The following is a 13,538-nucleotide window of genomic DNA, read 5'->3' as shown; positions in this document are numbered from 1 at the left end:
ATCATCTATATGTGATGTTACTTGGATAAATAATCCAGCTTTTTGATATTGTGAGAAATTTTTTTCTCAGAAAATTTCCATGCAGAGAGTCACGATTAGTCGATGCTTTCTGCAACCTAACACACAGTTTACAGCTCGATGTGTTTTGATTAATATTCCTCTTTCCGGGTGAAAATGCCAACAAACATAACACAGGACAACACAGGATGAATATGTACTGTACAAGGTTTTTTTTTTTTTTTTATTACTGATAACAAACCACATAGCAGATAATGACCAAGGCCGGGCTTGATTTTGGGAAGGTAAACTAAGGTTATTGAGGACAAGGAGTGAGTTAACGTGCCATGATTCAGGTTATAAGATAGCATGATGCATATGGAGCTACAGATATAACAAACCAGAACTGAGTCATATGTGAGCTGCTTCGTATGAGTGTTTACATATACAGGTGCTGGTCATATAATTAGAATATCATCAAAAAGTTGATTTATTTCACTAATTCCATTCGAAAAGTGAAACTTGTATATTATATTCATTCATTAAACACAGACTGATATATTTCAAATGTTTATTTCTTTTCATTTTGATGATTATAACTGACAACTAAGAAAAATCCCAAATTCAGTATCTCAGCAAATTAGAATATTACTTAAGACCAATACCAAGAAAGGATTTTTAGAAATCTGTGACAACTGAAAAGTATGAACACGAAAAGTATGAGCATGTACAGCACTCAATACTTGGAGTTGGGGCTCCTTTTGCCTGAATTACTGCAGAAATGCGGCGTGGCATGGAGTCGATCAGTCTGTGGCACTGCTCAGGTGTTATGAGCAGGTGTTATCTTATGAGCCCAGGTAGCTCTGATAGTGGCCTTCAGTTCTTCTGCATTGTTGGGTCTGGCATATCGCATCTTTCTCTTCACAATACCCCATAGATTTTCTATGGGGTTAAAGTCAGGTGAGTTTGCTGGCCAATTAAGAACAGGGATCCCATGGTCCTTAAACCAGGTACTGGTAGCTTTGGCACTGTGTGCAGGTGCCAAGTCCTGTTGGAAAATGAAATCTGCATCTCCATAAAGTTACTCAGCAGCAGGGAGCATGAAGTGCACAGACTGGGCTAAAGACAAAAAGGTCTGGACTGCTGCTGAGTGGTCCAAAGTTATGTTCTCTGATGAAAGTACATTTTGCATTTCCTTTGGAAATCAGGGTCCCAGAGTCTGGAGGAAAATAGGAGAGGCACACAATCCACGTTGCTTGAGGTCCAGTGTAAAGTTTCCACGGTCAGTGATGGTTTGGGGTGCCATGTCATCTGCTGGTGTTGGTCCACTGTGTTTTCTGAGGTCCAAGGTCAACGTAGCCGTATACCAGGAAGTTTTAGAGCACTTCATGCTTCCTGCTGCTGACCAACTTTATGGAGATGCAGATCATTAGTGATTAAAAAATCAACTTATTTCATTAATGAAATAAATAAACTGTTTGATGATATTCTAATTATATGACCAGCACCTGTATGTGCAAGAAAAAGGTAGGTGTAAAGATCCTGTAGCTGGAAGAGTTTTCTCCTCCTGCTATAGTAGCTGGCATGTAATAGTAAAATAGTAAAGTATAGTCTACATTCTAGCTTTTTAAGTACCCCAACACACACTCCTATAACAAAATATTTGAAAGGAAATTATTTTTTTAAGGTCTCCAAAGTTTTATTTTATCTTTAATTCTTTAAAGTGACCGACAGTGTTAGAAAATAGGGTCTAAGGTCAAAAGTATCAGAATGCAAAGGTACATTATCTTTACAGCCCATTATCACCTCATCCAAAGCAGCTCTTTATAGCTTCCGCATAGTTAATGTTTGATGCATAACCAAACCTCAAACTAAGCCTTTCTGTTTTCGACATTGTTCCTGTAAACAACCATTGCATCGTTAAGGAAAAAGAAAGCAGATACAATGAGCAGTGTAAAGGTGTGCACTCACGCACTGAAGCACCGATGCAGATGAGTCAAGTCCACTTCAAGGGCAATGTACAGTTTAAATTTCACTCATCATCAAAAGATTGTATGGGTTTTATGTGAATAGTTGCATATAGTAGGGATAAACATGAATGTGCATTTCACCTTTACATATTATGTAAACAATATCTCAAAAAGAATATTCATGTAAGAAATTTACATATGGGAAAAAAGATTAGCTAGCTAACAATAAAGATAACTATTCCCTGCACACATTGACCACAATAAACAAACAGGTAAGCAAACATTTTCATGCCAACCATGTTCATTATTTGGAGGCATAACATTGGATTTCTTTAGTTTGGTATTAGCTAATGGTATCAAATTTGTAACATTAGTCACACACTGGAACTAACAGGACCAAAAGATATTCCAGTATAACAATGTCCGTGTGCACAAATTCAATTCAATAAAATTTTATTTGTATAGCACTTTTATCAATGGAAATTAATATTAGACATTGGTGACAATGGAGGGTGTGATTATAAATTTTTATAAACACCGGAGTGTGTTATTATGAATAGTGTTTTTAAAGTCATTTACAGTCCGACAATTATGTATTGATGAGGAGGTTGTTGTCTTCAAAGTCCACATATAGCTGGAATCTCCTTTTTGAATGCCTGAATCCTCATGAAGTGGATTCAAACTGGAGCTGGTACATCTCTAGATGCCTCAGGATCCTCACAGGCTTGGCCTCTTCTTACTGAAGGTCCGTAATCTTCATGAAGCAGAACACAACTGGAGTTGGAACAATTTTAGGATGCCTCAGGATGGGTAAAAAAAGAGAAGCAAGTGGAGAGGTATTAGTGAAGCTGCTATTCATAAATATAAATATTATATATTATTTATATATATATATATATATTATTATTATAAATATTAACAAGCACTGGATAACAATGTGCTTTTCATCACACATATGGTTATGAGATGCATTATATGTATACCCTTTTTTTGGATGCCAATTAGTGTCTTAAGTCATTGCATCTAACCAGGATACTCATTGTAAAATGGGTAATCGGTGAAGCGTCAGTGAAATCCAAGTGGCTTTTCTGTATGGGTGTTCTGTACTGGATAACCTATATAGCACACAATATCAGCTCTGAGCAGTTATAAACAATATGTAGGTCAGCCTTGGTGCTGTTTATTTATTATTTTCCTCTGTCGTTAAGGAGAACATTGTCCCAAGTTGACATTTATCTATGACAGACCATTAACTATTTCAGATCTTATTATAATTTTATTTACCTTTATTCATTCCTGGTTTAAAATAAATGTAGCCTATTATTTTTTCCTCCTATTCATTATCATTATTTTCAAACAGTTGTTTGTTTCATCTGACCAGAGACCACACTTCCAAATGTCGTGTTGATCACATACACACTTCTGTCAAGACTACTTTGTCACAAGTTAATTTATTAGATGATATGCATACAGTTAGTGCTGGCGGTATGGTTCTGTTCTGGGCAAGAATCCACATGCCCGTCCATGCACATGCATGGACAGAGTGGGGAGAGCAGCGACTAGAAAACAGAATAGACCCCCGTATAACAGAACCACTATAGGCATGCGTAGTATTGATAGCTCGCTTACTCGTTTTTGGAAAGTAATAAATTAATGGATAGATAGATAATTAAATAGAGAGAGAGGGAGAAAGAGAGAAAAATATGTGGAGATTTATGACGTAAACTGGTACAGCGAACATGGGTTCTGGCATGGTGGAGTCAGGGTTGTAGGAGGGAGTTTAGATCGCAGCAGCAGCGAAGCGCTAGAACGGCTCTATGAATGGGAATTTAAATGGTCGGGTAATAAGGATGTCATAACCGGATTGGTGCGCGTCGTGGACGGCTGATTAACAGCTGATGCACGCTTGACGACATGGCCGGCTTCTTCCATTTATTTCAGCCTTTCAGCAGTGCAGGTCTCTCTCAGTGGAGGGTGAAGTATTCATATGCCAAATGAAATAAATTAGCTTTAATTCAATATATCTCTTTAGTGAGATATAAAGTTTAGTGGAGACTAAATAAATCCCTAATGAATACTCTGATTGACCTGCCAAAAGAAACATGGAATATGTCAATTGTAAACCTATACTTGGATTTGTTTAAAACTCCTTTGACATGGCTCTATACAAATAAACTTGGAACTGATTAATGCTCATTGAAATGACATAAGCTAATCATTTGCTTTCCGTTTTCTATTCGAATTTGTAAGTGTGAAATCTGGTTTGTGTTGGAATTAAAATGTTTAGAAAGTCTTTTTATAAAATGGGCATAGAAGCCTTTATTATCACCAGATATACATTACAGCACAGTGGAATTCTTTTCTTCACATACCCCAACTGTGGAGGTTGGGGTCAGAGTGCAGGGGCAGCTATGATACAGCGCCCCTGGAGCAGGGAGGTTTGAGGGCCTTGCTCAAGGGTCTAGCAGTGGCAGCTTGGCTGTGCTGGACCTTGAACCTCTGATCAACAACCAGTTGAGCCAACACTGCCCCCTTTGCCAACACTTTTCCAGACATTTTAAAAATATCAGTGTTTGCTGTGTTTGCTGTATTTACTGTAAAGTATGTTACATCATATCACAAAAACTTTGGATTAAACAGTCATGTTTCGATCTATCTATCTATCTATCTATCTATCTATCTATCTATCTATCTATCTATCTATCTATCTATCTATCTATCTATCTATCTATCTATCTATCTTTTTTTTTTTGTTTCAGAATATTAGATCAATCCAGATGTAGGATCATAACTATTTTTTTAATTTATTTATTTATTTTTATAAAGGTGGCTAACGATACACAGATGCAGGATTATCTCTTGGAAGTAATTAAACAAAAAACCCAACAGCAGGTTTTACATCAAGTTAAATATTCTAAAGCCTAGGTGAATGTAAACTTTACGCTTGAATTGTAATCCTACATCGGAATTTGTCTAAAACTGCTTTGACAAAGCACGATACTATACAATGTACAATTGACATGACTTGAATTTAACCTGACTGAATTTTTATTACAGTTCACACAAATAGTAACCCAATTCATAACATAAGCCTGTCGGTTATCTTGATGTTTTTTATATCATATTTTATGTTTCAAACTGCCCTGTACATTATAAGTTATGCTCCTGCATTTATGTCACTTAACTTTTAGCTCTGTAGTCTTTAAAATCCAGTACGCACAAGACCACATAACGCAGAGTATGCACTTCCCCAGAGTTTTTGTCATGGAAAAAAATCAATCTTGCATTTCCAAATCAAAGGTTGATTTTGTTGACGTGGCATCATGTGGAGCCAAATGTGAAAAACTATCACGTATCTTGTATCTCTAATTGAGATTAATCATCTGACTATGAAACGATTCGAGTAACTTTGGCCACGCCACACCCAGCACTTAACGACCAACGGGTCAAAGTAACTCCTTTTGCTGAAGAAACATTCTTCCATATCCTCGTTATCCACACGACAGGTGTTTAGCAGCCAGGTTTTTTTCACATGACAGCCGTGTATTTATTTATATAGTAGCATTACCAAATGAGTTACAGCCATAAAACACAAGACATGTCTTCCTATGCTTTTCCTTTCCATTGTTTCTTTTCTTAAAAAATACAGAATTCTGATGTTTTATAATATTAACTTTTTATTCTGCATACAAAGATTAATGTATCTTATTTATGCATTATTTACTTGTTCCGAATATTTATTAGTCTAATTGGTTTGGCACACAGTAGAAAACACTTCACACATACAGTTCAAATAGCATTTCAAATATAGACTAAATGTCTGTCTAAAACGGTACATCATTAATTGGCATTAAAAAAGCATTAAAAAAACTTCTCCTTAATCACAATGTTCTCTTATAATTGAAATGTAATTAAAATATTGTGATTCATTAATTTGCTATTTCTTGTGTAATGGTAAATTTTAGTGATATCACTGAGAGTCTAGTGTAAACTTTTGGTTTCTTTAGTTTAACGTCGACATTGCATGTTCCACCTCTCCTATCAGCGCTTTTTAGTATTCTTCTTTAATAGCCGTAGATAACGTCTCTGTCAACAAGCTGCCGCTGGTGCTCGCGACTATAGCAGCGTTTGTGTGGATATCGATGGCAGGTGGAGTGGCTGTAGTGGTGGAGGCCTGCTGTGACTGCTGGATCTTCTTCCTGTTCAGCTTTCTCTCTTTGGCACGTCTGTTCTGAAACCAGATCTTTACCTGTTTATCATAAAATATCAAGAGGAACAGAAATCAAGATCCTGTTAGTAGGTAGAAAACCCCAAAGTACACAGTACAATAGTAGATATTTATCAGTGCCACTAGAATGAATAATCAGACCAGATTAAGTCATTAGAAATCCATTGAATATAAAAAAACTTTGAAACATCAACCAAAATTGAAATGTGTTGTTATTCTCAAAAGGTTTGTCACAACATAATGAGCATGCGTGCTAAAATTTATTCAAAAGGTATAGATAAGCTAACCTAATTCTAATAAAATAAATACATACATACATACATACATACATACATACATACATACATACATACATACATACATTCATACATTTATTTTATCCCATGTTTTGTCAGATATAATGCTGACTTTTTTAAATGATAATCTTTAATAATGCATTAAATATGTTTTGCGTGTCAGAACTTTTAATTTGAACCTAGAACTAAAATTCTTAAAAGTAAAAATTGTAAAAAGTTTATATTGTATTTAAATATGTGAAAGTACAAAAGGAAGCTTATGTAGATAGCCATGCTGCCTATAATTACTACCGAAAAAATCCAATTAGAGATTTTTTAAAGCCAAAAATAATTTTAAAAACCTAATATTAAAAATTCAAACAACCATAATTAATATGTTTCATGTCTTGTTAGCTAAATTAAGCTCACAGCTTAATCGAAATCTGCCTTAGTTCATTTTTTTTGTCAATTTATCACTTTAAGGTTACCTTCATATATAGACATTCATTGTAGCAGTTAAAATGTTTACCAGTTTGAATGCCAGTCCAGACAGTGTTATGTCTACGGCTTGAATTAATTTATCAATAAAAATCCTTCTCCACTCTGTAAGTTTCACACACCTGCCGTTCAGAGAGGTTGAGAGCTACAGCGAGCTCGGCCTTCCGCCTGATGGTGATGTAGCGGCTGAAGTGGAATTCCTTCTCAAGCTCCAGGCGTTGGTGGTCGCTGTACACCACCCTGTACTTGTCCTTTGTCCTTGTCTTCACTCCTTTAGTGCAAAAAATGAATGTCAGCAAAATACAATAAAGAAAAAATCTCACATCTTGAGAATCTAATTAAAATAAGATTTTCAGAGGAAAAATCTCTACTTTTTACTCACTGTACTTTCAGACATTATATCCCTACATGTCGCTATAATCATATATTTATATTTTCATTTATATTTTAATTTATTATATTTTTGTAGTCCCATGAGGTTAATGAGATTCAAGAAATTGATTTAAATTTTAAATTTGGACAGATGTGACAGCGAGGATGAGACCCAATACCCATCACTGCAAACTATCTGCTGTTTCAAATAATAATAATAAAAAAAGTTGTTTTTAGTTAAGCTTAACTAATTTATAATCGATAACAAAATTTAGTGCGGGATTTAATGTGCATGTATTTTTTGTGAATCTTCATTGTGCATTTCCTAAATTAAGTAGAATTTAATAGCGTGAGTGAAGAATTTGAATATACAGCAATATACACCAGAGTATTTACATTCATTTAAAAATTTTGAGTACTTTTATCAGCTCTGGTCACAGGCAGATCTAACATTTTGATGTGAAATATCAGCTTGCCAATGTACAGAACATTAGACTCGTCAATTCATTTAACAGGCCATGTAAACTACTGGACATTTTTCCACACTGAAGTATCAGTTTCCCATGACTGACATCGCATTGTCTATTAATATTTGCTTATGACGCACAGTAATAACCAAAAATACAAAAGCCCTTGTTTGTCTGCAAGAGCAAGGCTATGCACCACAATTATTAACTACATTCTGATTAAAAATTAATCAGACCACTGACAGTCTTATTTTTTGAATGTGTAAATAATGTGCAATGTTTTCTTCATATTGTATTTCTAAAGGTTGTCCTGGTCGTCAGTAATTTCCTGCTTGTCTTTAACCATTTGTTAAAAAAAAAAGAAAATGGTCCAATATACTATATGTATGTCTTATTTACTTAAAAACTATGTATTTTACATTTTTATAATTTATTGTTCATAATTTTAAAAACCAGACAGAAATCTGATGAATCTTGATTTCTGCTGAGACACACAGATAATCAGGTCAGAAGTTGGTGCCAACAGCATTGAATACATAAACCCAATCTGCCTCATGTCAACAGTCCAGGATGGTGTTGTTATTATAATGGTGTGGGTTTTCTCTTTAAAACCAATCAAATGTTGCTTGAATAGCATGGCCAGTTTGATTGATGCTGACCATGTGAATCACTTCATGACCATCTTCTAATAGCTGCTTCCAGCATAATGCCCCATGTCACCTAGCAAAACTCATCTCAAACTGATTTCATGAACATGACAATGAGTTCAGTGTTCTTCAGTGACCTTCCCAGTAAATAGATCTGAATCCAACAGTCCAAACATCTTTGTGATGTGGCAGAACAGGACATTTACAGTATGAAAAATCTGCAGGAATTGTGTGTTGTAATCATGTCAACATGGACCAGACACTTAAAGCAATATATCCCACTCCTTGTGGAAGCCATGCCATGAGGAATTGAGGCTGTAGTGAGAACAAAATGAAGCTCTAGCCAGTATTAGTATAGTGTTCAGTATGTGTATGGTCTACAGTGTTTATCTTGTAAACTGTCTTCTTCCGTTTTCTAAAAGTGTACTAAATCAATTTCGTACAAGTTTCTTTCTTTATGTAATGACTGTTTTTATATAATATATAATACATACCCTACATATAAGTTGTACTCTAAATATTTCACAGGCTCCACAAACACCCGGTCAGTTTTTGTGGTAATTCTTATCAAATCTTGTTTGCACTGTGGAAAAACAGGACAAAAACAAATATATACACCCAGTGCTTAAGCTAGTTTAGTCACTAATGGAATTGATCTTGAATGTGTCCTGACGAAACAGATGATGATATATTGATATAAGTCTATCCTGTTAGATAAGACATGGCATGTTAATCCAAGCACATGGGCTCAAGCAAACATGTATACAGGAAACACTCTCTTAAACACTTGTGTATGTTTTATTTAAACACGTGTGTAAAATAAGTAACGTGTATTCAAAGGCACAGCAAGATAATTATGGACACTAGACTGGACTTGGACAATTTGACTGCATATGACTGTGAATCTCATATCTGATTTCCTTATTTCATAATATAGCCTGAGTTGCTACTTTGAGTTTCTCAATCTCTCAGGTAGACTCTAGTGGTGTGCCATGTCTCTCTCTCTACACACACACACACACACTCACACTTTGGCTATCTGACTTCGGGCACACGCACACACCTACATGCCTGCACCCCTGTCAGTGTTATCAGTGTTCGTGGGTTCCTCCTGAAGTGGACACAGCAGGGTGCGGCCTGCATGTCATCAGACAGCCTGGCTTCTCCTGTTAGCTTTTCAGAAAATCTTTCACTAGGAGACAGACTGCTGTGTTCAAGGCCACCTTGTGCTTTGACCCAGTGATGGATAATACACTAACGTTGGGCAACACTGCACCACCTTTGGACACGGAACTTGACTGTAGTGTGGTCTACATGCGTTCATCTCTCACCATACACTATAAGGAAACACTGACTCACAGCTTCTTCCTATAGCTGAATCTGGGCTGATAATCTTATAATCGTGAGCAAAAAAAATAAATTAGATAAATTAGTATTATTTAATCTCAATTCTTCTTCTTCTCCTTATTATTATTTCTATGAAGATCTTATAAAATATTTTGGCCCAGCATGTGAGGGTTAATGATTTCTTTGTTCAAACATATCAATAGATTCAAATCTTATTTTTTTCTCCCTTATTTTTTTAAAATCTTAACACTTATGTTTCTTATAACTTCTTTTGTATCTAGAGCATTCTGTCTCCAAATTGTATGTGCTCAACTTCACCATCAAATGTCACTTTCTGCTTTAGAGTTCCACTAAACTTTTTTTTTTACAGTTAGAGAATGAGCAGCTACAATAGTTGTACTTCTTAGCAACCTAAAAATATCGGACGGTCGTTACAGCACTGACCCTAGAAAGCCAGCATGTTTCTCCTAGCAAGCATAACACTTCCTGACTACCAGGTTCAAACAGTCATGAAGTTAATTAAGGGCTTGCCAGAGATACATAGTAAAATGAGGCTGAGCTCTGAGCTCTGGTGAGATAGTTATTAAAATTAGAAAGTGTTGTGTATGTTAAGCACACATAGCTGAATAAAGAAGCTTTGCTTATATTTTAGGGATTCACTTTGTATGAGCTTACTAGTTAACAGATATTTAGATTCTTTTCACAGCAGGCTTCCTAGTACTATTTCCGAAAAGTGATGGAGATAGACTATGAATAAGTAGTGCTCAGTGTTGGTGAAAAAGTGGGAGCTCTAATGATTTGTAAGTCCAAAGCTAGGAAGGTACACTGTAGTGATGTGAAATGAAGTAGGAGGTGAAGTAGGCAAGATGCAAACATTTATACTCTATAAGCAATAACTCATAAGTAGTATGTCAAACTTGACCAGAAACCAAGTTTATATATACTTAATACTAGACTAACAGCATCCAGTATCTTCTAATGGCCCAAATACTCATGTCCAGAAATGTTTTACTATTATTTTACCAGTAGCCTAATGGCTCATTAACACAATCTGTGGCTGTTGGATAGAGTAAAATTGTACATGTCAATAAAATGATAAAATACAGTAGTAAAGCCCAAGTTAGGAGGTTAATTGGTAACACTTGCTATATGAGGTCTCACAACTCATATACTACTCATAAGATAACCCCATAACAGGTGTTATAAAGTAGGCTATACGGATACTTAAGGTCATAGAGACGCACTCCGGTAGCCTCTAATAAATGAATAAATGCATAAACAAATAAACCAATTAGGTTAAATAAACACAAATGTAAATATTACACTATAATGTAACATTTTTGTTACATTTTATACATATTATATTAGTCATCTGTTTGTATACCGCAACTCCTGCAAGTATGTTGTTTGTGCCGTTGCAGAAAATTTGAAAGAAAGCTCTCTGTGTTTTTTCAACTATTTTTTAAAAATGTCACTAAAATGTACTATAAAATGATCGTTCAATCCATAAAGTTGATTTTTAGTAAATCACACAAATACCAAGTTATTTCCCAAACAATGAGTTTTTAAGAAGCCTCTCGGTGCCACATAGACACCAACACACACATATAGGATCGGAGAGGAGCACTTTCTTATCACCTCATAAACTCTGAGCCTTCATTCCACACTGATAAGGCTGTGGAAAATAGCTAATAATGTCTAAATTATGTGCTACATGGTGCCTCAAGATACCATTAATTACTTGAGTGATTTAATACACCTGTTGTTCGGATTTTTATTTCCGGTAGCACGTGGTCAGATGAGTGGAAATTTTAATTTCAGTTAAGTCCACTGTGATTGCAGGGCAATATTCATTGTTGTTCATTTAGATTTTGTAGTAAAAAAAAAAACTCAATGTGAATTAACTAAAGCTTCCTGGAATATATTTTAGGGCATTTTCTTTTTCGAATCAAGTGAATTTCTCTAGGAACCTTTGCAAAGGTTTTGAAACATGAATTGCTCCTAAATGAAAATTGTAACAGGAAACTTCTGAAAGTCTGATCTCTTTGTGTTTTCATATCCTTTGGATGTGTCTTGAGAAGACCCGAGAATATTAGGGTGTTGGGATCAAAAGTAGTTTGAACCTATTGACATATTATTAGAGGTAGATCAAATATGATGGATTTTGTTTTGTTATCATTGAAAGTGTTTGACATAGATATTTATGCATTGACTTTTAAATAAGTTTTATAAATATGTTATAAGGTACTAATAATGCTGCTACTATTGAGTGGAAACTCGCCTTTGGTCACGGGTGGTCCTATACGTCTCGCCCATTCTGCCTGGTCCCTCTCAGACACAGGGGATAGCTGAGGAGGACCGGGATTACTCGGTATGCTGCGCTGCTCCTGCGGCGCCACCAAGCCGCTAACGTTCCCCGTGTTCACTGGCCCGAGGCCCGGGAAGGGCGCGTGTGTGGCACCGTGCGTATACAGCGGCCACTCGTCGTGCGCAGGCGCGTACATGGGATTCCACGCGCCCCCGCTCTGGGCTCCGTGATGGTGCTCGTTGCCCATTGCAGATACATGATGGTAGCTGGCATAGTCCGAGTACGGTGGCGACGGGTACACGTTCTGGTGGCTGTAGCCGAGGTTGACATGCCGCGTGGGGTTGCTGTACATCGCGCCGCCGTCCCTTTCCAACAGGTAGCTCACGGACATCCTGGCGAGCCAACTGCCTGGTACATAATGGCCCCCGGAGCCTGCTGTCAGCCGCCGCGGGGCAAAGGCGAGTTTTACTTTAACTAAACACTCACCTTCCTGGTAAAGCTCACCTGTCGGCCACACGGCTGATGACGTCGTGTTTGCTCTAAGTACATGGGAGGGGGTGGTGGTAGGGGTGGAGGAGTGTGGACAATACTACAGTACCGTATGATTTTACAACCCCGGCACAGGGCCCGACACCTCCATCCACATGAAGAGGCAGTTTTATTGGCGGGGTAGTTCTCACCAAGACAATGGCCAAAGATCAGATACAGAGTAGATTGTTTCTAGATTTATTAGTCAGTAGAGATTTAACCCTGATTAAAAAAATACCATTTGTTTCCACAGATACAGCGCGCTTTTGTTCAAAAAGAACTATATGACCTTATAATATTCGGAATCAGAATCAGAATCAGGTTTATTGGCCAAGTGTGTTGACACACACAAGGAATTTGGTTCCAGCTGTTTGGGACTCTCAGAAGTACAGACATAAATAATACTATACTATACAAACTATACAAGACAATGCAGACGATGAGATACAATATAGACAGAATGAGTATTAAATATGAATATAGAATATGACTGATCAATTATGTACATAAAGTGTGGGAGTGCAAATAGCAATATTGTGCAATATTATGCTTTTTGTACAATATATAACAGCAGTAGTGTGCGTAATATATGCAGATGATTTGATGACTGACAGTCCTGATAATGCAGTACTTATAGGTTATGAAGCAGTGAATATAATTATGGTGAGTTATTGATCAGAGTGATTGCCTGGGAAAAGAAACTGTTCCTGCGTCTGGCAGTTTTAGTAAGCAAAGTTCTGTAGCGCCTGCCAGAAGGGAGGAGCTGAAAGAGGTTGTGCCCAGGGTGCGAAGGGTCAGTGAAATAATAGAATAAAAACAAAATAGAACAGAATAGAGTAGTAGAAAATAGAATAATGCTTCTGACCCTTAACTATACAAGTTTTCATCAGTATTATATTCT

General features: G+C 36.5%; 1 protein-coding gene across 1 annotated transcript; it reads right to left on the bottom strand.

The window, feature by feature from the left end:
- Positions 1 to 5,626: 5,626 nt before the first annotated feature.
- On the bottom strand, positions 5,627 to 12,904 carry cdx1a (caudal type homeobox 1a). The gene is made up of 3 exons (XM_027165266.2): positions 12,083 to 12,904; positions 7,091 to 7,239; positions 5,627 to 6,216 (listed from the first exon to the last, which is right to left on the bottom strand). Exons 1-3 carry the CDS (start codon positions 12,498 to 12,500, stop codon positions 6,019 to 6,021), a joined length of 765 nt encoding a protein of 254 aa, XP_027021067.1. The 5' UTR covers positions 12,501 to 12,904; the 3' UTR covers positions 5,627 to 6,018.
- Between the last annotated feature and the right edge of the window lie 634 nt (positions 12,905 to 13,538).

Source organism: Tachysurus fulvidraco, chromosome 10 (genome assembly GCF_022655615.1).
Source record: "Tachysurus fulvidraco isolate hzauxx_2018 chromosome 10, HZAU_PFXX_2.0, whole genome shotgun sequence".
Classification (NCBI taxonomy): Eukaryota; Metazoa; Chordata; class Actinopteri; order Siluriformes; family Bagridae; genus Tachysurus; species Tachysurus fulvidraco.
This window is presented reverse-complemented; position numbering and strand designations above follow the sequence as displayed.